Raw genomic sequence first — 26,453 nt, forward strand, 5'->3', positions numbered from 1 at the left:
TCCTTAAACCAAGTCAGAAATTGAAGTCTCTGGCTGGGTTCCAGAACACCTTGTGCCAGGTCCCGCCAGTCCTGTGGTACTATCCTATTATATGTTGACCAAGAGTTTAACATCTGCTTTACATATGGGGAATGCATGCCATAAGATACTATTGCCTCCTTAAACCTTTTTAAATCCAACATTTCAATTGGAGCCCAATTATTTTGTGTAGCCATTTGATCAGGCATCTGCTGTACGGTTACAGGATAAATTAAGGGTGACTGTGTGAAAACAGGCTTTCTTTCTGCAACCTTATGATCCCGACTTGAAACAACTTCACTGTTAATTTCTTCTGTCTGAATTTTTACAGGTTTAGCAAGTTCTTCTAAAGCTGTTATCCTGGCACTTAAATTGACTATCTTTTTAAATATTAAAATGTGAATTATTATAGTGATAAGGTGCATAATTCCACCAATACTAATATTATATATTTGTTCCATTGCCAGACTGCCTAAAATTTCGAACAAAAACCAATTTTCTTCCAATGTACACATAAAACCCATTTTTTTTTGATGTGGAAAAAATTCTCTTTTAGATAGTTTCCTTTAAAATATCTGATATGTTATGACTTACCAAATCTGCGTAGAACAGTAGAAATCCGAGGGGATTTTCAAAGCAGCCACCTAGTGTCCCAGGTGTAAATCCAAAGAGAAAGAGAGAGAGAGAGAGAGAGAGAGAGAGAGAGAGAGAGAGAGAGAGCGCAAGAAAGCGTAGCTGGCTAAAGTTTAAATGCAGCCACGTGTTCCCTCTTGTGCCGAATCAAGGCTTGGGTCTGGCTTCCTTAAGCTCCGACCACGTGCGTTGGCTTTACAGGCAGGGCCCTGTTCGGCAGGGCAACTCTGAGTTGTTTGTAGCACCGGCTTTAAGCAAGCAGGATTTAAGCAAGCAGCTCACCGATAGTCCAGCCTGAGGTCAAGCAGAACTAGACCCAGGCTAAGGACTAAGAAGCTGATCGCCGGCAGCACGGCCGCTGCCGCCGCCGCCGCCGCGGGCCGCCTGCCGCCCTTGCGGGAAAGCGGACCTGCCGCCAAGCCAAGCAGTTTTTAATGGATTCTTGTCACGTTGGGCGCCAGATGTTGATGTAACCAACCGTCTTATTAAATAAGAAACACAGAAACAATGTAAAAGAGAAAGCCAAGAGGTCAGAGCTCAGAGCTAAATCTCACCCTTCCTTCTGCTGTCCCAGCTTCGCGAAAAGAGACCTACTTCCTGTCGGTTAGTTTTTTTAAAGTATGTTGTTCTGCCTTCTCATTGGTTGTAAACCCAAACACATGACTGCCTCGTCACTGTCTGAATGTACAGCCCCCTAGGTCTTAAAGGCATATGTCTCCAATGCTGGCTGTATCCCTGAACACACAGAGATCTTATGGGATTAAAGGCGTGTGCCACCACCGCCACACTCTTGCTATGGCTCTAATAGCTCTGACCCTGAACACACAGATATCTATGGGATTAAAGGCGTGTGCCACCACTGCCACACTCTTGCTATGGCTCTAATAGCTCTGACCCCAGACAACTTTATTTATTAACATACAATCAAAATAATATTTCAGTACAATTAGATTACCACCACAGACGACAGCAAAATTCTTGTTAGGGTCAAGCAGACAGGAAGATTCTCTGGGTTGCTAAGTTCAAACTCCAAGTGTCTTGGACTGTGGTAGCCCATAAAGATTTCCTAGTGAGATTGGAGCTTGCTTTACACAGCAGGGCTGCATTAGGGGATGGCTTGACCACATGAAACAAACGTCACCAGGTATTTGGGATGGTCTGCACTTGGCTGTGCTGGGGGGAGGTCTTTTGCTCCACCCATTGGCATTTCTTTAAAAAGCCCTTTAGTAAAGAGAGAAGGGCTGGGCCAATGGATTAGGATCCAGGCCCTCCTGAGCTATCCTATATTGTCTAACTGTATCTCTCTCTATACTTCTATCTACAAATTTCTCACTTCTCCCTCCTCAAGAGTACCCTGGGGGAAAAAGAAGGAGCATGTCTCCCTCATTGGACATGTGTGCCAACCACACTCCAGAACCTTATCATTCTCCCTCTGAAACAATTCCTCATCTAAGTGGGATACTTAAGATCATTTGGTCCTAGTTACAGAGACTTCATAGTGATGTAAGCTGATATGGAAGCTACTAGGAGCAGGCTCCTACGCAGGCTTCATCTGGAGTACTACAGTACTGTACTGCCAAGGGGCAATATTGGTATGTCTGTTGCAGGAGGAATGGGGATAACCAACCGCTTTCTCATTGGGGCATGCTCTACAGGAGGGAAGTCACAGTATAGAATAAACCTGGTCAAAAGCCCATGGCTAGGGAGGTCATGGGCAATAGGAGGAACTTATTATTGTTTTGCCAAATGGTCATATTATTAAACTTCCTTCTAAATCTTTATGCTTAGACCATGCATTATGCAGCTCTTGGCATTGGTCAGTGAAGCTTGTTCCAGTGGACAACAGTCAATGCAGGACTCTTAGCTAAGCAATGCACTAAGTACAAGTAATGGTGATTGCTTGGCAATAGAGGGGACATTTATATGTCCCTTTGCCCGCAAAGGTTCAGGGAAGATCACAGAAAAAAAGAAGAGCAGAAAGGAAGAGGATGGGAAGGAGAGCTGTGAAATACAGTCTTCCAAACCTGACATGGCTAGGGTTGCCTGCACAAGAGCAAGCCAGATAGTAGTACTCTAGACATAAATTCACGAAAGACATAAAAAACAAGCAAGCAAGCAAGCATATGACTAAACATCACCTTCGCTTGTCATCAAAGGTACAAAGTTAAAGCTACAAGACAGTGTTTTTACCTAACAATTTATCAAAAGCACGTTTAAAGTATTATATTCATGTTGTCAAGAAGAGCTCAAAATTATACTTTTACATGTCACTGAGGGTATTGCTTTTACAGATAAAAATTAGCAGCATATATTTGCCAGAACTTTTAAAACTGTACACACACAGACACACACAAAAGAAACATGGTGGAGGAGAGGGGTGATCAAAGAAGGGGGTATGATCAAAGAAAGGTATCTAATAAAGCATCAGAAAAAAATAGTAAATATGAAAATGAAACAATAAATTTGGTAATATAAAGTTTACTATAACACTGTATCTTTCTTTGGGGAAATTTTTGGAAACACTGCAAAATGCATTTAATGTTTTATATGCTGAAAAAATATATATGAAAGTATTAATTTTATGAAAAAGAAAATAAAGATGTGTCTAAATAGGAACTAACAAAATTCAGCCAAAACACGGCTGACCTCACTTTCCCCTACAGGTTCCTTGGCTTCAGGCAGTAAGATTCTCCACACTAGTTCTGTTCCATCCTCATCCAATGTCTTTGGACCTTTGAGCCATGAGAAACTGTGTAAAATATCTAGTGAACTACCTTGACTTCCACCATATGCCAACAGTTACAGCAATAAGACCAAAACACAAAGAGGGCTCCTGTAGGGTTAGTGCCCCAAATTCTCAACCCAGAACAGCCATTGAGCCTATGACAGGTACCACCATTACCATATCTTTAGCTCAGCCTTTCTTATAGAACCCAGGCTCACCAGCCCAGGGATGGCACCACCCACAATGGGCTAGGCCCTCCCCCATCAATCACAGGCCTGCCTACAACCCAATCTTAGGGAGGCATTTTCTTGAGTTTCCCTCCTCTCAGAAGACTTTAGCTTGTGTCACGTTGATATAAAACTATCTAGCACACTATCCAATTACTAACTTCAAGTTTTCAGGTCAGTCCTATCTCCTACTGTAATGGTCTATGGGCCAAGACAGTAAATATGTTTCTTTCTTGAAACAGAATGTTCACACTTCTTCCCACCCATTACAAGTCACAGGAGACAGGCCTGATTATGAAGAGAATAGTGGACATGTATCAAAGCAGTTACTTTTCCCTCTCTTCACAGAAGCACAAGGAGGGAGCCAAGAGTTCAAACTATAGAAATGGATGGTCTCTTCTAAGAATGAAGCACTCTGGTGTTTGTAGCTCTTGGCCTCTTGACATGACCCTCCAACATCACTGCGGCTGACTTCTCCCATCCCAAGGGTGGTTTCCATGGAGGCTTCTGTTCAGGACTCTGGTTCTCTTTGTCACCTCATTTGAGAGCAGTGGTTTGTCCTGTGAGTTCAACCCTCTGAAGGATTAACAATGAATTGATGATTGTTCTTTTTTCAACTGTTTCTTCTAGTGACTACAGGGAATGTTCACCTCCAAGTTCTTTGGATGCTGGACCTAAAGTCAAAGTGCTTGTTTTTAAAGAGCAATCATAACCAAAAGTTACTACACAGAGTACTAAAACTTCCATCTTGAATGTAAGACTGTTTAAATGTTATATACTTCAATTTTTACAGGAGGGAAAAAAAAATCTAGCTTCCCAAGCAAGAAGGCTTTCATCTCACAGCTTTTAGCAGATTATATTACTTTATATGTTTTAAAAGTTAACATAACTGGGTGACTTTTAATTTTGTGTTTATGAAAGCATCAACATCGTCCTGGAGGTGCATTTAGTTAACTAAAAAATTCAGTTAGGAAAAACTCTATGACTCTGCTAATTAGGAAGGAAATGATACAAAAGTGTTAAAACCATGTTAAAAAAAAAAAGTGTAGCAAGGTAAAATCTTCATCAGAAAACACGCTCACCATCCCAACTTCTGCTTGTCCTTAACAACAGAAGCTTTGGAAAAAAGCAAAATAAAACAAAAAAGAAAAAATATGAAATACAAAAGTGTGTGTAAATGTGAATATTCCCTCTCACTGGCTTATATTTTTTTTTTTTTATTTTAAAGCTTTTCTTTATTCCCATTTCTTCCTTCTATCAAATAAGAGTTAATAAAATGTACCTGGGTAGGTTGTTTTTTAAAAATAACTTCAAGTGCTCTGCCCTAAAGTGCACGGTACAAACAGTCTTGTTGATGCTTGGTTTGCAGTTGGTACTTTCATTGCTATTAGGCTATAACTCCTTGACCTGCTATTGCCACTGTTGAAAATTCTTCAGTTACAGTGTCTACCACACTGTGCAGAGCAGGATACACGTTAGATGAATACAGTATACTTCCAGCTTTACTGACCTCCCTGCACTACTGAGATAAATTCCACAATGAAAAAAATTCCATTCCATTATGCCACCTCCTTTAAAAACCTGGTCTGCATCCATTATTACATAAAATGTTACCTTGTACATTAAAAGTATGAATCAACAAAGAAGAAAAATAAACAGCTTTGAATACAAACATTTAGATGTCAAAAGCACTGTGATTAAAAAAAAAATCATCAATAAGTTGTTAGCCAAAGGGATCTAATAGGCCCACCCCCACCCCAAAATTGTGCAGACTACTACCACTGCTTTTTATCCCTCTCCAGAGCTTGATGACAAGGTCCTGTTGCTATAGACATCACATACTTGAGTCATATAGGACATGAAGAAAACAGGCTGACACTGACCTGGCAGCTTCATCCCTACTAGCTAGCTTTCACGGTGCTCAAAGATGTTAATGTGCACACCGACCAGCCAAAAAGGAACCAATGGTCTCACCCAGCTGTGACCTCTGCAGGCTACAGTGACAGTGACTGGGAAGACAGGTCCACTGGTGCCATGACAGATGTTAGAGGAGGAATCATCTAGTTTCTGATTTGATTTGAGGCCTGCTCCACAATACGAAACTCACGCCTGGTACCATTAACTGGGCCAAAAAACCCATGGCTAGCCAGGTCAGGGACCCTAGGGGAGAACCTAATCTCTTATTCTGTCAAAGGGACATAAGTAATAAACCATTCCCTAAGTTCTTATTTTTATTCCCCTAAGTGCAGCGCTCAGCGCCCACCAGGAAAGCTTTAACTGGTCAGCTCTGAGAGAATAAGAAGCGGTAGGGTGATCCACTCTGAATGAGACGTCTATGGCACAGCCTTCTCCCCAAGGCTCACGGATCATTAAGGAAGAGGTGTGGGGAGGCTGTGGGGCAGAAGTAATAGATGTCCACAGTAAAACAATGTTTGCAAGACCTGACAAGCCTGTTGCACACACATGAACTCGCAGTGGCTGTGACTGCATGTATGAGACCTATACAAGACCAAGTGAGCCAAAATTCCAACATGGAAGGGAGGGGCTTAAAAAGTCCTGCCCCTAGCTGGGGACCCCTATTGGCTTTAGATGGCTGCTGGGGGACAAAGAGTCAGTTTTCTTTGGTGATGTGGGCTAAGAAACTCCCCATTCTCTAGTAGGTACCTCTACACCCATGCACACACAGGCAGCAGTAGGTGGACTCAGTGAATTAAACACACACACACACATACACACACACACACACACACACACACGTGGACTCAGTGAATTAAACACACACATACACACACACACACACACACACAGAGATTACATGACGTTGGGAAGGAAAAGAAATGGGGCAGATAGAAAAGGAATTGAAATATTAGGGAATTTTTTTGATCAAAACACACAAGATACATTATGAAATTATCAATAAAATGGTTTTTTAAACCCTATAAATGGCTTAGCAGTCAAGAATTCTGTTCTTCCAGAGGACCTAGGTTTAATACCCCAGCACCCATATGGCAGTTCACAAGCATCTCTAACTCCAGTTTCTGGCCTATGTAGGCACTGAATACATGAAGGCAAAACACCCACACACATAAAATAAAATAAAAATAAAGGTTAAAACATTTTAAAACCCTGGCCAAGCAAGGTCATATGTGCCTTTAATCCCTACACTCAGAAGATAGAAGCAGGAATATCTCTGTGAGTTTAAGATCAGCTTGATCAACAAGGTGGGTTCCAGGACAGCCAGGACTATAGATAGAGACCCTGTCTCAAACAACAAAAAATAAATAAAATTAAAAATGTAAAAGTCTATAAAAAAAACAGCACTTAAAATATTCCTTTGTGTAGTAGTGCCTAGTGTTACAGAATTCCCCTGAGGCTTCTATTTAATGCTTCCTTTACTTTGAAAGACTTTAATTCAACTTCTGAAAACCCAGTTCTCAAAATGGATGAGTTTCATAAACTCTTCAAGTTGAGAGAAATTTGCATTAAACTCAAATCTTTCAAGGTCTTTAAACAGATTTAATCCTGCGGCTCTTTAGACAACCTATATATTCTTCTGAATTTGGTAATGGTGAATATTTCTTCCCCAGCTTTTGGTTGGGCCAGCAAAACTTTTTCAAAATTTAAAGTGCAATTATAAACCGAATGGAATTTATTTTCTAAACTGAACAGGATATTTTCACACTGCAAAGCAAACCTACACGCCTTTCCCCACATATTAAGGGAACTAAAGCAGACACTCAGATGACCCAGCCTATTTTCAAAGAAAACACAATGCAAGTTAGGGGCTCATCACATTCCCATCTCTCTTCTCTCTTACATGCCATAGATTTAGGATGGGCTTAGTTACCATGTGATCACTGAAGTTCAAAAGCTTCAGAATGCCCATTTTGGCCTCTGTTTCTTTATGGGAAGAACCACAAGGGAAGAAGCCATTACATTCTAACAGTTAATCATTCTTGATTTCTAACCTTTCATTATTTCCCCCAAATGTTGGACTATTTCATTCAAAAGCAAAACAAACTACTGTGTCACGGGTCTGTGAAAATCCAACAAGGCAAGGCTTTCACAAGGAGGTAGAGAGGGTAAAGCCTGCTTCCTTGCAGGTAACAGCTATCTGCAACAAAGAGCTCCATCCCAAGGAAATAAATCATTAGTTCTGAGCCTTTGGTCCCGCTGATGTGGGCAGGCGGTTGAGTCCCATCATTGATCATGAGACATTAGTGAGTATATGAGGCCTTCTTCAGGCATTTGGTTCTCTGGCCCCGAAAAGCATAGCAGGTGTTACTTTCTTTCAAAAATTAAGGTGTATATTCAGTAAAAGCAAGGTTTTTCTTCTGTTTGTTTGTTTTTTGTTGTTTTAGTCTTTTTTGTTTTTCGAGACAGGGTTTCTCTGTGTAGCTTTGTGCCTTTCCTGGAACTCACTTGGTAGTCCAGGCAGGCCTTGAACTCACAGAGATCCGCCTGCCTCTGCCTCTCGAGTGCTGGGATTAAAGGCATGTGCCACCACTACCCGGCTAAAAGCAAGTTTTACCATAGAATAATCTTCCAATTTGATCCCAAACAAGATCTAAATCTTCTAAACCATGGTGCACACAGTTGACTACAGCCTCACATTCTTCAAGATGCCAGAAACATTCCTCAAAAAGACATCCTAGATTTGGCTTGATGCAAGGTATAAATATATTTGGGTTGATGTCGGTAAGCTTTAAATATTAACTGTGTTACTGGAGATAATTTAGGATAGAATTTTGACCATGTTCTAAGACTTTAGAAAGCAGAGGCAATGTGGGAATTTTATTCCCCCAAACCAAACCTGGAAGACAGGGAAAAGATACAGAAGGCATGCCCTGTCAGCAACTACCCATAATACCGATTAACAGTGGTCATCACCAGTCAGTAGGAACAGTGGTCCTAGGAAGGACCAAGTTGGGGGAAACATGTTAATACATGAATACCCAACCAATCAATGAGTAGGACCCAACTCCAGTTAGACAGCGATAGGTTACCCCAGAAACAAAAGTGTCACTACTCCACCATTGTGGTTTCTTTGCCAGGCCAGTCCTTTTGAGGGGTTGTAGGCAACTGAGCAGGAGTTGAGCAGGAGTGGTAATTGCTCTCTCCCTTGGTAGCTTCCATAGCAACTCAGACACTATGAGAGCTGGTCCTCAGAGAGGAGACTTCCAGGTAGATTCCAGCTAACGTCCTTGAAGCCCTGTGTCTTCATTATGTGTCTTCAGAAGGGGTGTTACCTTCAAGTTCTGGAAGGCAACGAGGGATAATGGCAACAGCCTATATGGTTTGGGGACTCTCCTGGATACCAATAACCTGAAGGGAAGTTTCCTTGGCCGGGCACTGAGGTTCTTCTCAGATAGTCTCTGGCTCTTGGAAGGAGCATCATCATCCTGTATGGTATAACTACACAACATACACATGCATGCAAACACGTACATACACACACACACACACACACACACACACACACACACACACACACACACACGGAGTTGGAAGGGTGGAAATGATATAAATATTGTACTCATTTATGAAATTCTCAAAAAAAAAATATTAAAAATGTGAATGCATCCTACGGCAAAAAGGAGGAACTAAGTGAATCCAGCTATAAACTAGCTGATTTTTGTCAAGAGAATTGGTCTAAGACTTTTCTATTATTTAAGAGGGAAGCATGTTACTGCACCCTGGTTAACTTCCTGATAAGAGGCTTTCCTATGCCACCAAATAAGAAGGAATACCCAAGTACATTTTACAGGCATGTTTCTAACTAAAAGGAAAACGGGCACCCAAATGTCACAGTTTGAAAACCACAGTCCAAGCTCTCACTACACCATCCATCGCTCTTCCCTCTGACTACGATGTCAGGTGAAAACTTGTCCGTGGGGGCCTTTGAAAACTGCAAACACACAAGAAGATGGCAATCCTGAATGGTTGACACAGTTCCTGAAAATGCTACAACCATAAGTCACTGCAGCGCCATGTGGAGCCTGTCAAGGTGGGAAAGTCCTCAGCCCGAATCCCAGGGTTGCTATTCTCATGGCTGTTCATCTGTGTGCATTAGAACTGGCCTACAAATATGAAGTCAGCCAAACAGAAAAAAAGGTAGACACTTCTAGGAGAATGGGTCTACCAGCACCTAGTTTAATCTCAGTTAAGTCAGATTTAATGACAGAGGTATTAAAAATATAGACTGGGACAACCACAACTGGATAAGCAAGGTTCTGTACATAACCACCCTCTCCTGAGGGGTGCCCCCAAACAAGCCTACAAATCTTGCAGTCAATCATATACTGGTTTCTCTTCAAATTGGCTATCATTATTTTTTTCTCAATTTTAAGTTTGTCAGCTTTGAAAGGCATACTACTAACTGATGTTTAACATATTCAGATTGCAAAATGGACAGTAAGCTGTAAATAAAAGTCTTCAAATATTTTGATGTCAACAGTTACTGTCTTTTGTGATCCCCTGTGCACTACACAGTACTATTTTGACCATGTAGTTTTCTTTCTCTTTCTCAAATAACCCTCTAAAACTGAAGAAGTACTTTTGGATCTTAGGTAGTACAAAAATAGGCCACAGGTTACATAATATTTACATAATATTTTTAAATCATAATAATTACACCATATAGAAAATAGTACAGAGAAAAATACAGCTATATACAATATGATTCAGCCATTCCTTTAAAGCAAATCACAGCTCAAGAAGCTTTGTTCTTCTGATCTACTGAAGTAGTTACTAAAATAGGAACACTGTATACTAAAGAAAGGTAAGGGCTACATTCTGACCACTGTTCATAAGATAAAGAATTCTGCCCCCCTTCTCCACATGGTCAAAGACAAAAGATACTTGTTAAGAACCAATGAAGCAGCATATTTATATTAATAACATTTAAATACCTAGATTTATATGTACAAGTCCCTAAGAGAGAAATTTGTAAAGCCTAGAAAATTATAAATAGTTACAAAGTAAAAAGCTGAAAATAGCTAGAATAACTTCACCAATCCATCAAAAAACAATATATTATTAAAATGACTTTGTCTTTCAGGGGCTCTGAACTAACAAAAAGAAACTGAACCAAACTTTTGTGAGGATAATGGCACACAAATCACTTTCTGTAATACGTGTTTCTACCCCACAATGCAACCACGTCCATTGTGCCTGAGATAATGGAACACTCTCACAAAGTTACTGCATTGTTACCAAGCAACAAGAAATAAAATGCCAAGATTAGCACTTCATTTAATATATCTTTATCATCAATGAACCTCACTTCTAGTCTGCTGTTCTCCATGCAAATGGACATTAGGCTAAGACTTATATTTAGTAATCTAACGAGTCACTAAAAAAGAAAAGAAGGAACTAGCAGGCATCCACCAAGTCTATATTTTACATTTATTAATATTACAGTAATTTTAGTAATGAGGTTATTTTACCAAGCACATAACTAGAATATGTCTTCATTAAATACATCTCCATTAGTCTCCAAAATTTTTTTTAAAGCAAGCCAACACATCATGAAAATTCAAGGAAATGAACAGTCTTTAAAAATTTCAATACCCTAAAACAAACAGCTCATTTAGTGTAGTTATGTTAGGATATTAGCAGGCTTTCTGTCAAAGCATTCTACACCTGGCCAAATTTGAAGCACAGAATTTACTTCTTTTAGAGCAGTTTTGTAAATGAAAATGAAAATAAAGCATAAATAACTGAAAAATTATGAGGAAAATAAATGCGAGTTGAAGACGTTATATAATTTAATGGGTCTAAAAGCAAAACAAACTCTATGCATGATTTCTATCACCCCCACATCCATGCCAAAAGAGCCAAGTATGCCAACGACATTCTGCCTTCAGACCGAAGGTTGTCAAGGAGCACAGGTTAATGACAGAAAGGGTTCTTTCCCTGTTTTGGTCACAGCAAACAGCTCTTTCTGTTTTCTTCTTTGTGTTTGTTTAACACAGCCAGTCCCCCCCCCCCCAAAAAAAAGTGGATTCAAGAGGATCAGGATCTATTATTTCAGTTCTTTTCTTTTTTTTTTCTTTCTTTTGTTTTTGAAACAGGGTCTTACTGTGTCATCCAGGCTAGCCCTGAACTCACTGTGTTGTCCAGGCTAGCCTCAAACTGGCAATGCTCCTACCCCTACCTCTTGCATGCCGGGATTACAGCTGTGTGCCATTATGTCTGGAAGGGTAAACTGTTTCTTTATGGGCCTCACTCTTCTCACTGACTCACTGACACAGAGAGCTCTGTTGGGTCAATACGAAAGTGCACTGAAGGGCGTTCACATACCGAATGTCATTTTGGCACTTCAGTCAAGTTCTCACAAATACTGTGTCTCCACATGCTGGTCACAGATGTTTGTGTGAGTGAATTCTGCACAGGTGTGAGCAACTGTTGCCTGTGTGTAGTATGAAGTGAATTTTTCTGTCTGGAAAAATTCCTCAGCATGGTTGAAAGTATTTGTCCTATGGGGATCGAAGCTTTACTTTTGGTTGTCGTTGGTCTGTTTATAGCATTTTTGTCCTTTTCTGGTCCACTAAAGGCAGTCTGAATCCCACTGCTTTTATAACCCCTGTATCAAGTCCTTAGCAATCTCAAGACCTAAAGTAAAAGACATTTGGATGGAGAGATAGCTCAGCAGTCAAGAATACTGCCTCCTCTTCCAGAGGACATGGGTTCAAAGCCCAGCACCCACATGGAAGCTTAAACAGCCATCTATAACTCCAGTTCCAAGGGATCAGATTCTGCTTTGGCCTCTGAAGATACCAGGCACACAAGTAAGTACACAAATATACGCATAGGCAAAACACCCACGTGCATAAAATTGAAAAGAAATAAATAAAAAGAAATTTAAGAGAAAAGGAGAAATGTTTGCCCCTGAGGCGTTTCCATTTTCTCTAAAGCAGGCAGGAACATGGTCAGTCTCTAGATGCTGATTCATTAACTGGTGTGCTCCATGAAGATTACAAGTCCACACTATCCACTAAAGTCATTCAGCCACCTGGTTAAAAGCCACCATGTTCCCACATTCTACCATAAAGGGAATAATAACCAGTTTGATCACTTCTGTTAAGACAGTTCATGAGGCTTTATTAACACAAAGTTCTCTAAACAGAGCACGAAAGGCGTCACAAACCCTAAGATGTTCCCGTCTCAAAATCACATTCTTCTCTCACTCGATCTCACTGCCAGACTTAGGCAGTACTCTGCTGTCTGTTATTATAACAAAGGACTGGGACCGGGTACCTTACAGACAAAAACAATGTGTTCAGTTCATCAGTTTAGAGACTGGAAGTCAAGACCAGGTAGCCCCTTCATGACTGCCTCAGCTGAGGGTTCCCAAGACTATAATGAACATAGAGAGAAAGCAAGATGGTGCCTTGAACAATTCACACTCTAGAGACTAGCTCACTCCAGAAGACTCATGCTAAACCCTCTTAAGGGAAATGCCCCCATTACCTAATTACCTTCCATTAACTAGCCCTTAGTGGACCTCATAATGAGGAGCAGCTTGCAGAATAGGAGCCTAGGTGGGCCAAATCACATCCAAACCATAGGAAGGCCTAATCATTTCATGGAACTATTATAAAATGTGCTAGAAATAAAAATTACATTTCATCTAGCTCTGAAGAGATACCACCATTAGCCTTTCATAAAAGTTATGCTCACATAGGACTGTAGCCTAGCACCATGCCCAGAAGAGAATCTGCATCCTCATGTTATAAACCACAAAGCACTCCCCCTTCTCACAGCTCTCTACATGCTACTCACCCGTGCTCCCTAAGAAGCTGCCCCCTCGGTTAACTGAAAATCCAGCTTTCTTAATTTCTTGAGTTGTTTACTAAGGGGTCTTTGCAGCAAGGCTTTTCACTGAACACCTTGATGACAAGTTCTTTCTTTCCTTAACATTTCATACTTCTTTCCTCCTTAGTATTTAACATGATTATATACTATCCATTGCACTTATTTATTCTACCTATTGCCCATCTGGATCAGAAGGAAACTCCCCCAAGCGTAGAGAGCTCCCCCCACCCATCGTGGTGTCCCCCCGGATGAATTTGCAACACCCAGAGAAGTGCCAGCAAGGTTAGAACTTCTGTGCATGAGAGAACTCAAGTTAGGACATCACGGAGTCAGAACGTCCAGCACTTGTTTCATAGTAAAATGGGTTGAAAAGGATGGGGATGGAGATGGGGCGGGAAGGGTGATGGGCAGTGACTGCAGCAGTGTTGGGCTCGGAAGGGTGCATCACACCCTCTGCATTCATAGTCCTTCGTGAAACCACACATCTTGGGCACAACTTTGCCATGTCATTTACACTGCCATCTTCATCTTCCCATACTCTGTACCCAGACACAACACATGCCAGCCTGGTAGGTGGCAGATGTCCTCCTAATCTTTTCCTCAAGTCCTCAAGTCACCCTCCCAAAAAGAGATGGCTTTGCCTGTCACTGGTACAGAACATGAAGTCACAGTTTCCAAAGCTTTGCTCTTGAAGATGTAACAAAAAGAAACCTTATATTTTCATTTTGGAAAACAGATTGTATACCTCCTTATGACACAGATTTTTAAAAGAAGGGGACTAAAACCACAAAATTATCATGATAGGGGTTGGAGGGAGGGAGGGAGGCTCTCACCTTCAAATAGATAATTCGCAGGTCTTCAATCTTTGTAAGCCATGCAGGTGGCTTGTCCATATTTATGTGCATCTATTATCTTGTTATGCAAACAATTTTTTCATATTCAGTTATGTCAATATATCATAACATAAATACTGTGCGATTGAAATGAGCTTAAGTTGTGAAAATGAATATACTTATTGTAATGAAATTAACCAAAATAGTTGACAGGGCACTGTGTAAATCTTTGCTTTATAAAATCAAACTCAGCACAGGCTGAGGGCATTGACACATACACATGCATACAATACACACACACACACACACACACACACACACACACATACACAGCATAGGCTGATGGCATTGACACATATACATGCATGCACACACACAAACACACACACACAGCATAGGTTGATGGCACACACACACACACAGCACATGCTGATGGCATTGACACATATACATGCATGCACACAAACACACACACACAGCATAGGTTGATGGCACACACACATACAGAGCACGGGCTGATGGCATTGACACATATACATGCATGCACACACACAAACACACACACACACACAGCATAGGTTGATGGCACACACACACAGAGCACAGGCTGATGGCATTGACACACATATACACACACACACAGAGGCACACATACACAGAGTACATGTCGATAGCACTGACACACACTCACACACACAGTGCACAGGCTGATGGCACACACGCACACATGCGCACACGCACATACACACACACACAGGCACACATACACAGAGTACAGGCCAATAGAACTGACACACACTCACACACACAGTGCACAGGCTGATGGCACACACACACACACACACACACACACACACACACACACACCAAAACAAATAAGGAAACACCAAAACCAGCCAGGTTATTTCAGTCACAGGCAGCACTGGCAGCCTTGGGTGGCTGAGTCAGACGACCTTTTACGACAACATGTGCACGCAGCTGCATTCTCAACCGTCTCCTGAGTGAAGCACTCTCAGCTCCCCTCCAGATTTATGTTAAAGCATGGAAAAAAAAAAAAAAAAAAAAACAGAGAATAGGCCAGGACTGAGCGTGCTGTACACACAGGAGACTGGGAGAAGGTGTTGCGGGGAGTTGGGAGGTTGATGAGAGTCCTCCTGAGACACACTCAAATGAGCCAGCCTAGGAGACTAGACAGCCTTCGCTGATCCTCATTAGACACATGTGCAACACCCAGAAGTCATTCACTCCGGGCTGGTTTTACTCAGGAACTTGTGAAGATCATCAGCAAAGACTTCTCCCCCTCAGAGACAGGGAAGTCCAGAAATAACAGTCTGGGCTAAAAAGAGAAACATCTTTCTGGCTTGTGTGCCAACAAATGTACCCACTTTTACTGTTTTTCTTGAATAATCACCCAGTTTCTTCACAGGGGCAGACAGACTGAGGGGGCTACAGCTTCATGGGGAAATACTCAAATGGCTGTTCCCTTCCAGAAAGATATGCGCGATGATACTCACACATCATTGCTCACCTCTTTGTTTTTATACGTTGTAAGTTTATATAGAATGCACCAAAAAGAGAAAACATATCCTCAAATGCAACGCTGTTATTTATACATGGTAGAAATAATTAATATCAAAGGCGATTTGATTTTCTTTTTCATATACAGGCTGGTTTATTTCTTGACATAAAATATTTATCATAAATGAATTGCTATAAAATTGAACAACATATTGGTGCATGATTTACAGAATTCAAACACTTGGTAGATGGAGGCAGGAAGGTCATGTGTTGAAAGATGGTTTAGTCTATAAACACAGCTAAGACAACCTTTGTCTTTGCTATCTGAAATACAGGATCCACCATGGCAATACATCCCACTGTGTAAGGTACTGTTTGCAGCACTAGAGTGACCTCTAATCACCAGATTTGGGGAAAATGTGAAAAAAAAAAATAGAGTGAGCAGAATCCAAGAGAAACGTTGAGTGAATTCCTATGACTCACAGGATGACAGTTTTCTCGAAGTCATCTTTAAGGTAGATGGTACAGGTGCAAAGAAAGCTACAGATAGATTGTACAACAACAAAACAAACAAACAAAAAACTCTACATTCAGTGCTTGATGCTGATAGCACTGAAATGACCTACACTCCTGGAGGTTCAGTGTCATTCAAGAGTTTGAAACTTTATCCATTTATGGGGACTTGAAGTATTTACAAAACCTAACAGCAAAGAGCAAATGCTGCCATTCTATTGTGTGGCTCCACCTAGTGGCATAATGAAAAATAACAACGCACAGAAAGTGTGCAGGGACGGGCACACAATAAACTTTTAATTGTCATCGTGGTCAACATTTAACGTCCAGAATAGCGTGCAGAATTTAACAATCTCTCAAGTTTCTTTTATTTATTTATTTATTTGTTTGTTTGTTTGTTTGTTTGTTTGTTTTTCAAGGCAGGGTTTCTCTGTGCAGTTTTGCGCCTTTCCTGGAACTCACTTGGTAGCCCAGGCTGGCCTCGAACTCACAGAGATCCGCCTGGCTCTGCCTCCCGAGTGCTGGGATTAAAGGCGTGCGCCACCACCGCGGGCTCAAGTTTCTTTTAAACGCTACACTTTTGATGAATTCCTGAGCATCCCTCCCATGCAGACTCCTGCAAAGCAGAATCACACGGGGCTGGGAGAAAGAGATCCAATCTGAAGGGCGAGGAGGGAGATAGGAAGCCCAGTTCCAGGGTTCTCGACAGACATGGAGTAGAACAAACATCAGAAAGTTACCATAAAATTTCACCTCCAAAATGTGAAGATTTCAAACTAAAAAAAAGGTCAAGTCCAAATTGTCTTCTACTTTTGGGAACACAGTTGTGGGTTAATCTAAGTGTATGTGGACCCTTTATAAAGAGCATACAGAGAGGCAGGCTAAAATACTCCTATTGCCTCAAGATGTTCTGCTTAAATACCTAAGACAGAATGCTATATGAATTGAATCATGATTCCTTTTATTAGAAGATTGATTGATTGATTTACTTACTTATTTACATGGTTTTGTCTGCGCATCTGCACACCAGAAGGCACTGAATCCCATGGGACTATGGTTATAGAGAGACATCAGTTACAGACAGTTGTGAACCACCACATGGGTGCTGGGAATTGAACTCAGGACCTCTGAAAGAGCGGTTAGTGCCCTGAGCCACTGAACCACCTCTCCAACACCACATCTTGAAAACCCTAACTTCAGTAATGCTACAGATGTGTGCCACAGTCTTGTCATTAAGATGATTCAATAAATAAGAAACAAGATACACAGATAAGGTAAGCTGCATGATCCATTTTTCAGATGCACACAATATACCAAAAACACTGAAAAATAAAAGTGGATGGAAAATGACACATTCCCCCATCACTTGGGGACACACAGTGCTTCTCTTTCTCTGAGAAAGTATTCCTGAAGTGTCACCATGAAGTAACATCTTAGCCAACTATGGATGGATTCAACTGTCACATAAAAGATGTCATACAACATGACCATCAGGTGAAAAATTAGGAACATATATTCACATTTCCATGTCCCAAAATAGGTTCCTACAAAGTTCTCCCTAAGGAAGGCTATGCCAAACTTCCACAAACAGTTGGTTCAAAGTGATGCTCAAAGCCAAGTTGAGAATCATTTTGAAGTCTTCTTTGGAGTTCACATATGTATACCCCAAATGGCAGGAGGCTGGTATAAGCAACTATTTTGATTCCAGGTCCTTAGTCTAAAAAGGCTCTGGAATGGTCCAAGCCTCTTTCAAATGCTACAACACCCAAAGATGTCAGTCAGTGCCTTGATCCAACTGCTCTGAGTGAACATATTACTGTAGTTATTTGTATAACCCTCCTTTTAAAGAATTCCCATCATCCAACTCAGTAAGACAATCAGTTCAAGTGATTTCCTACTTTACCGGAATGTCATATACAGTTGTGCATCCCATATGACTACATATGGAACTATAGTGGTCCTGTAATATCATACAACTAAGTGATATTGTACCTAACTTGGTTGGCGTAAGTCATTCCATGATATTTGTAAAGCAGCAAAATTATTTCTCAGACAATTTTTTGTCCTTAAGCAGTATGACATGACTATCCACCAATTCATCTTGGGATTTTCATCTTATTTTGTTCAAAGACCAGATGACTTTTATAAGCCAGATAAATTTCCAAAGACAACAGAGCATTCTAGTCAGCCCAGATGACCAGAAAGTTGCCAGCTATTACCTATCTAAATTATAGATAGCTAAAGAGAATCTCTCTATATGTAAAACATAACAAAACAACTCTCCTTGTTTGTCCTCCTGAAAATCTAATGCCAAAAAAAAGAAAAAAGAAAAAAGAAAAATTAACACCATGAATTCACAAGCCTTTTTTCTTACCTCCACCACAGTGGTTCCTGCAGCTTTGCACATTGGCAAGTTGAAGTTTCTTGCACTTTTCCTGTATCAGACAAGGAAGAGAGAAGAGGGAGAAAGATCAAAGACAACTTGAAATGCAGACCAAGAGCGTTTCTACCATGAAGCTATGGATCTAAGAGTGCATGACTTATAACTGTCTCTAAACTTAGAAGCTCTCGGGGCCATTTCATTTGATTTATGTGGTTTTTAGAGTAGGTGGAAGGAAAGGCTGTTTTTCATGTTCAATCAATAGCTTTTACATAAAAAACAAAATGGGTATTCATAAATATCTGAAATTAAATTCTCCTAACCTTTTAACCAAGACTAAACTTTGCTACCATAGTTACATACTTCACTGAGAAACTTTTTAAAAGTAGGAAGAGTCAGGGATGCAGCTCGGTGGTCAAGCACTTACTCCGTGTGCACCAGGCCCTGGGCTCCAACTCCAGCACCACAAAGGAAGAGAGAAAGAGGTAAAGTATAAAGTGCCTCATGGGAGAAGGTGCAGTCTTTCCTACTAAATATTCCCTACTAAACAAAGAGAAGCCTCTGCTAGCTGCCAGGATACGAAACACTCACAGATGTGTGAGTCCTTCTAACGATTATTTGGGAGAACAATTTTGTGATGTACGGATCAGCTGTCCCAGTGACTGTGAATGAAATTTGTATTCTGAGCATCTAGACCACTTGACCACTGCGTTGAGAGCTTTCGCTTCAGACCACCACTCAGTGACCATCGGCACCTACATACGGTCGGCGCTTACAGGCCCAAGGAAAGTCTTCAGAGATCATAGCCAGGCATCGGAGCACAGGAAGAAATTCTACAAATATTTTAAGTAACTGATACTTGTTATATAACTTCATTCGTCTTTTTTATAAAGCATCAGGATTTTACAAACATCACATCAATGGTCAAAGAAAGCAAGCAGTATATTAGTCTGCCTAGAATTTCCAAAAGTAGTTGCGTGTCAAAAGCCTACAATTCAAGAAATCAGATCATTATTATCACATTGTCCTTCAGAAATAAATAAAAACAATGCAAGTGCTGCTGAGAATTTGACTGTGACTGAGGCCAAACTACATTTGTTAAGAAAAATAGTTTTTAAATCCTTCATTAAAAGCAGCAAATAAAAAAAAAGGTTAAGAAGAAAAATTTTTTATAACTGAATAGGTGATGTAGCTCACCTCTTACATATATAGCCAAAGTGGCCCGACTTTTAAAACACAACTATCTAATCCACAAATCCAAGACATTAAATACTTATAATTACTTAGAGTTTAGTATGCAGAGGTTACTCAAAAGACAGGAAAATAGCATAGGCCTGTGGCTACTCATATAATGAAAACAGGAAGAGCTCATCATTTGTGAAGATAATTAGCTCTTCAGATAGAACAATTATAAGGCTTTCCTGGGAGACATTAGCTGCACAAGAAAAGAACTCACCTAAACTATTATTAGCAATTTTCCCCAAAATATCAGAGCAATTTTGACATGTTAAGACACTGTATAAAAGATAACAACATTAAAACAAAAAAAATATGTGTTGGCTGCTGTCATGCTTACCAAGAAAATAACCACTCTTGGCAATGAAAATACAGATGGAAGAAAATAATTTTATGTATCTATGTATCTATAAACAAGAGTGTATAAATCCAATTATTTTTAACCGGGGTCTCATATAACCCAAGCTAGCCTCACACTCATTATGTGGTGAGGATGACTTTGAACTTCTGTTCTGCCTACCTCTACCTCCCAAGTGCTGGGAATGCCATACCGTAGAATCAAACCCAAGGCTTGAGGCATGCTAGGCAAGCACTCTACCAACTCAGCTACATCCCAGCCCTGGACCCAATTATTTAGCAAGCCATTGGCCAATAGGAACAGACCTACACACGTACAGCATATCAGCAAGACCACTGGGACTGCATGCACTTCTGGACACAAGTCCATACACAGGTGTGCACGACTCTAAGCCCTTTGAAAGGGGTCAGAATACCACAGCAACCCTCTGTGATACTCACTTCTGCTGTCCTGATTTAGGAAACACAGAGCTGGTGACATCCATTGCATTCATTTTGTTTTAGTGCTAAGGATGGAACACAGGACCTTAAGCAAGCACATCGCCTGAGGTATAGCTTCCTTTTTACCCAAGACAGGAGGTAAGGGTGGGGGCTCAACATACAAGACATAGGCTGGAAGGCCTACAGTAGTATCTTTTGTTTTGTTTTTAACTCCCACAATACCTGAAAATCACGTTTCCTGCCCGGTCTGCTTTCCAGGCTTTCACCAAAGCAAAATCTCCCGTGATGGCTTCCTCCAAAATAAAGTGCTGACCGTTAAACTCCCTCACCTGCAGGAGACAAAGACCGGCTGTCAGATATCTGTGCAGGGCTTGTGTGACTGTACTACTCGATGTGCTCTGAAGAGGCACACACTAGGAACGTGAGTCTAGCAAGGGAGGCTTTCTTGGGGGAGAGGAACCTCAAGAGACTTCCTCAATAGCATAGGGCCTTCTCAAAATGGTCCAGGGAGGCTTTAGGAAGAGAATGGGCATAGGTCCCATGACGAGTGCAAGTTTAGCACATTCGAGGAACTGAAACCTCTACACGTCTACATGGTAAAGTGTGTCACTATCCACTTGACTGGGTGCCTTGATTACATTTGGGACATAGAATATAGCCCTCTTTCCTTCTACCCCCCTAAAATAAAAATATGCACATTACACAAAATGGCTTATCTATTGTTTCCCATTCGTCTGTGATCTATAATTACTGTTGAGATAATCGATGATGACAGAAAAAAAGTAAATAAATTGAAAAAGAGCTGGCATTCTCCCGTCTGTATGGGCACAATGCAGGCTTCCTTCTATTAACATCTTCATTTAACTTCTTTGATAGATTTTCTTCACATAAAATCTCAGTGGCTTTTGCATTTACTCATAGGAACGTCTTCCTTTATTTTGCCACTATGAAGGTTGGTTTTAATGTTTTGCACATCTTCAGTCATTACTGATCTAACACAATGCTTTTGACTTTTTTAAATGTTTACTGCCTTTTGGGAGAGAACATAAAATAAAACTCTCCTTTGCCATTATGTTCTTCCTATCTTTTCCCCCTTGGAGATTTGCCTCTGGGAATTAAACAGAGAATTCAAACAACCCCACTGAGGGCTGGATCCCTCCTATACAAACGCAGCCCTGTGACAGCAGAATTCCAATGGCGTTCCCACTGCGCCCTCTAGTGGAAAAAAGGCTGGATGCATTTTCTAGAAGGTCCCAACACAAAGTTGGGGTTCAGTTACTTTCTGCTCTGTTTTGTTTGGGGAGGGGATGCTGGGAACTGAACCTGAGGTCTCATGCACATTACCATGTGCTCAGTAACGTTCCAACCTTATTTTTGTTTGTTTGTTTGCTTGTTTGTTTGTTTGTTTGTTTGTTCCCAAGACAGTGTTTCCCTGTGTAGCCCTGTCTGTCCTGGAACTCACTCTATAGACCAGACTGGTCTTGAACTCAAGAGATCCAACTGCCTCTGCCTCCCGAGTGCTTGGATTAAGGGATGTGCCACCACGACCATCTCCAACCTTACTTTTAAAGTTAAGAGTTTCCAACAGATTGTTTCTTAAAGGAAAGGTTCTCCAAAGATACCCCATTTTCTTGCTAGAAAATATGAGCTAGGAAAACCACTGATGAAGACTGGACTAATATGAAATCATATGAGATGAGTTGCACATCAGCACACAAAGTTCTTTTAAAGGTTTGTGTCTTTCAAAAGTCATCCCTATGAACATCAATGGCAAGGCAAGTAGTGTCACATGCCTATAATCCCAGAGGCAGGGGCAAGAGGACTTCTGGGAGATCAAGAGAAGCCTGGCCTAGATAGCTTCAAAAACTCCAGAACAAAACTTTCACAAAAGAAACCAAACCAAAAATCCACCAGTGATGATGGCTGAGACCTAAAGATCACAAGTGTTTTCTAAATGTTCGCTAGTGTGACCTGTTTAAAACTTCAAAGAGGGAAACAACTAGCTTTACCAGGATTACAACTGTGCTCACTTCAGATGGTACATTTGGCTTCCACTCCATCTTTAGGTTCTTCTTGAATCTATTCCAGTCAGATTTTGTCAGTGACCTCCTATTTCTGCACACTACTGTTCAGTTCTAGTCCTTACCCTTCCTTTGGCCTGGCTGCTCCCTCTTTTACCTTTCAGATCACCAGACTCCCCTGGGTTTCCTCCTGGCCTCCCTTCCTATTTTCCATTGTAGCTCTTCTTCTTCTTCTGCCTGGCCATTAACTGTTACAGACGGGCTTGCTATCTGCACAGTGGCCCAGAACACTGTCTAGTCCCAAGGGTTTGAATGCCCGCATATCATGCCTCCTGTTCTGTAAATTTTCTGACCAGAGTCACCAAGCACTTCCTCTTGCGACTCCTGAAGTTCTTAAGGACACCTCTTCCCCAACAGACAGCTCCTATCTCAATAGGCAGCCATCTTGATTCCTGTCTTCTAGGTCACATGCAGTGGCTCCATCACCAACATCAGACCTGATTCTAATCACTTTGCACAAACTCCACTTTACCACTTATCTTAGCCAATGTCTGCTTCCACCAGGACCAATGCTTGGCCTCCTACCCTCTTGTAGTAGGTCAGGCCCACAGGGTTGAGGAAATTGGCTCAGACCAGTTGCCAAGGCATGCACATAATGTACTTCTTTATGAGTCAACCTGGAGTCTGCCTGATGGCCTAGCAACAGGCACTGTCAGAGTTCCTGTTCACTTTCAGAGTACCTGATCACGCCCAGCCAATGATGGACGACTACACAATACCACCAGATTGGGACACAGCTTGGGTGCTGGGAGGAGGGTATATAAGACCTTCCCCATTATTAAATATTAAATAAAGGAGTGTGTGGTTGACACTGTGCCTTCTCACCCACTCCCCCAATGGAGCGGTTAGGATCCATCAACACCCTCTCTAACTTGGGCTTCTACAAAACAACAAAACCATAAAACTTACCACCCAACATACAGAGTGATCTTTATAAGATGGGACTTAGAACACAGCACGCTTATACTCCCACTCAAATCCTCCATTAGCTTCTTACCACACTGAGTGAACTCTAAGCTACACGAGCAGACAGCAGGCAGACTAGAGACAGAGGACAGAGACTGAGGGAGGCAGGGATAGAGGAAGAGAGACAGACAAACAGAATCAGAGAGAGATTGAATTTTATATAAAGGTACTAGATTCACACACCAGGATCCAGGCATAAATGAAAAGTCAGGAAAGAGTCTAGCCTTCCACATTCTCTTGGGACATGTTAAAGTTACACCTTATATTAACTTTCAAAATGTGAACCCAATTTTTGGGGGCACTTTTATCATATGCTCCTAAGATTCATTTTCATTAGGTTCCTGATTATCAAGAAACTTTTGAACCTAATTCGGCAATGGAAAAGCAAGACCAAATATAAAAAATACTAGACTAAAAGTGACCTGAATCAATACAAGTCAATCCCAGCCAAGGAGCAAGGCTCCAGACAGTCAGACATGGGCATGATCATCGACTCCTTGTCTCCCCAGAACAGCAACAGAACCAGAGTACTACATTCCCAATACTGGTGGGGCATCCCTTCCTGGACTAGTTCACCTCCCTAGAGGTGCAGCCCAGCATTGCTACAACCACCACTAGCAACTCTCTTCCTTGAGCCATAAGGACAATAAGAATGGAAAGACATCCATTTTTAAGGTCAGAAAAATGTATTGGCCTGTATATCTTTTCAAATTACTTTAAATCTAACTGTGTCAAATACTCTATCTAGAGGTCTACTGTTGTCTGATATGAGTAAAGTTGCTCACTCTAAAGTACCCCCTCCTACGTCACACAAGCCAGTCAGTGAAAAGCTTGGTCTATATCTAAGATGTAAAATATGGAAGTGATTGTATGAACTCTCTCTTCCATTACAGAATTGTAACTGTGCTCCATTCTATAAGATTTCAGATAAACTCAAGATTTCCTTTGTTACTGTATTTTCCTTCCATCATGTTAGGAAGAACCTGAGCACAAGAGGGTAATACAAAACACCATAAACAACTTCTGTGGGGTTTTTGTTTTGTTTTGTTTTGAATGGAAGCATGATCATCAATGGTAGATGTTCTCACTTTTGTTAGAATCCTTTCAGAAAGTCAGTTAACTAACCCTTGTTATCATATAATGTATAGTCATTATGGCTTCTTTTATTCCAATTTATTCTAATTTCCTTGTGTGGTTTTTAAGTATGAACAGATACCCAGGTTTAGCTACAAGTCTTGCCTTTTTTTTTTTTATAATGTATACAGCATGTATGACTGACTGCAGACCAGAAGAGGGCACCAGATCTCATTACAGATGGTTTGTGAGCCACCATGTGGTTGCTGGGACTTGAACTCAGGACCTCTGGAAGAACAGTCAGTGCTCTTAACCTCTGAGCCATCTCTCCAGCCCAAGTCTTGCCTTTTTAAAAATGAATGGCCGTGTATCTCGCTGGGGTAACTATCAGATGAGTCCACAGAGAATCATGAGGAACGTGGTCTCCCGGCGGCACGTGGGTGAGGAGCTTCTTACCTCTCGTGGCTTGCTGGCAATGGCAACACTGCCGTCCTTGTTGTACTTTATGGGCGACCCTCCTTCTTGTACCAGCGTCCCATACCCCGTGCTGGTGTAGAAGGCAGGGACTCCAGCCCCGCCTGCGCGGATCCTCTCTGCCAGCGTGCCCTACGAATAAGCAACCAGCATCCGTGAGAAGTCCACAAAGAGCACTTGGGATGGGGAGTACAGATACTGTTAGATACGGTTCCCATTTTCTAGAGGCTCACCATCCTGCAAAGCGTGTGGCGATGCATGCGCTCGAACACCCCCAAGCTGGGGCATCAATTAAAAGACAATAACCATTCCATTCTCAGTCCACATTCAGACATAACTGTCCATTTCTCTAGTCCCTCTTTCAGTTTCTAGACCCCACGCCTACTGGTCTCTTGACATCATAGTCTACAAATGTCTAATATTTTGAAATCAAATTTACAATTTAATTATGTAAATGTAGCTAGTCGTATATTTTTAAATGTTCAATTGTGTCTTACCGTGTATCATGTGTAATTGTAAACTAAATATTTTTATCATTTACACAGCAATAGGCATGCCAGGCAGGGTGAAAAGTATTTGTAATTTTAACACCTGGGAGGCTTGAGGCAAGGAGACTGCTATGAATTTGAGGTTTACATGAGCTACCTCACAAGCACCAGGCCAAATGGGGCTATGTAACAGGACCCATCTCAAAAAAAAAAAAAAAAAAAAGCTCAAATTTACTTTAGAATTTATTTTAAATCACTTTCATAAATGTTTTATTTAAGCGAGGGAAATCGAAGCGAAACCTGGCATATGGGGAAACTGGTTTTAAAAGCTGGGAGTAAAACAGCAAAATGGCTCACCAGGTAAACGTGTTTGCTACATATGGTGGTTTAAATGAGAATGGCCCCCATAGACTCATATACTTGAATCCCAGTTGGTGGAACTATCTGGGAAGGACTAGGAGGTGTGGCCTTGTTGGAGGAGGTATATTATTGGGGTCAGGCACTGAGGTTTCAAAGGGCCAGCCATTCCCAGTGAGCTCTCTCTGCCTCCTACTTGAGGATGAGGATGTAAGCTCTCAGATACTGCTCTGGCACCATGCCTTCCTGTCTGCCTGCTACCATGCTCCCCGCCATGAGGGTCATGGACTCTGACCTTCTGCCACCATGCAAC

The 26,453-nt window shown here is 41.3% G+C and overlaps 1 protein-coding gene across 1 annotated transcript in view; it reads right to left on the minus strand.

Annotated features, from left to right (window-relative positions):
* Positions 1–26,453, minus strand: part of Oxct1 (3-oxoacid CoA-transferase 1) — a 135,978-nt gene that overhangs the window by 85,040 nt on the left and 24,485 nt on the right. Inside the window, exons 5-7 of the mRNA XM_028875576.2 lie at positions 25,278–25,427; positions 20,923–21,029; positions 18,661–18,721 (exon numbers count right to left, since the gene is read on the minus strand). Coding sequence (XP_028731409.1) covers positions 18,661–18,721; positions 20,923–21,029; positions 25,278–25,427 — 318 coding nt within the window. The remainder of the gene's footprint in view (positions 1–18,660; positions 18,722–20,922; positions 21,030–25,277; positions 25,428–26,453) is intronic.

Source organism: Peromyscus leucopus, chromosome 11, assembly GCF_004664715.2.
Source record: "Peromyscus leucopus breed LL Stock chromosome 11, UCI_PerLeu_2.1, whole genome shotgun sequence".
In the NCBI taxonomy this organism is placed as follows: domain Eukaryota; kingdom Metazoa; phylum Chordata; class Mammalia; order Rodentia; family Cricetidae; genus Peromyscus; species Peromyscus leucopus.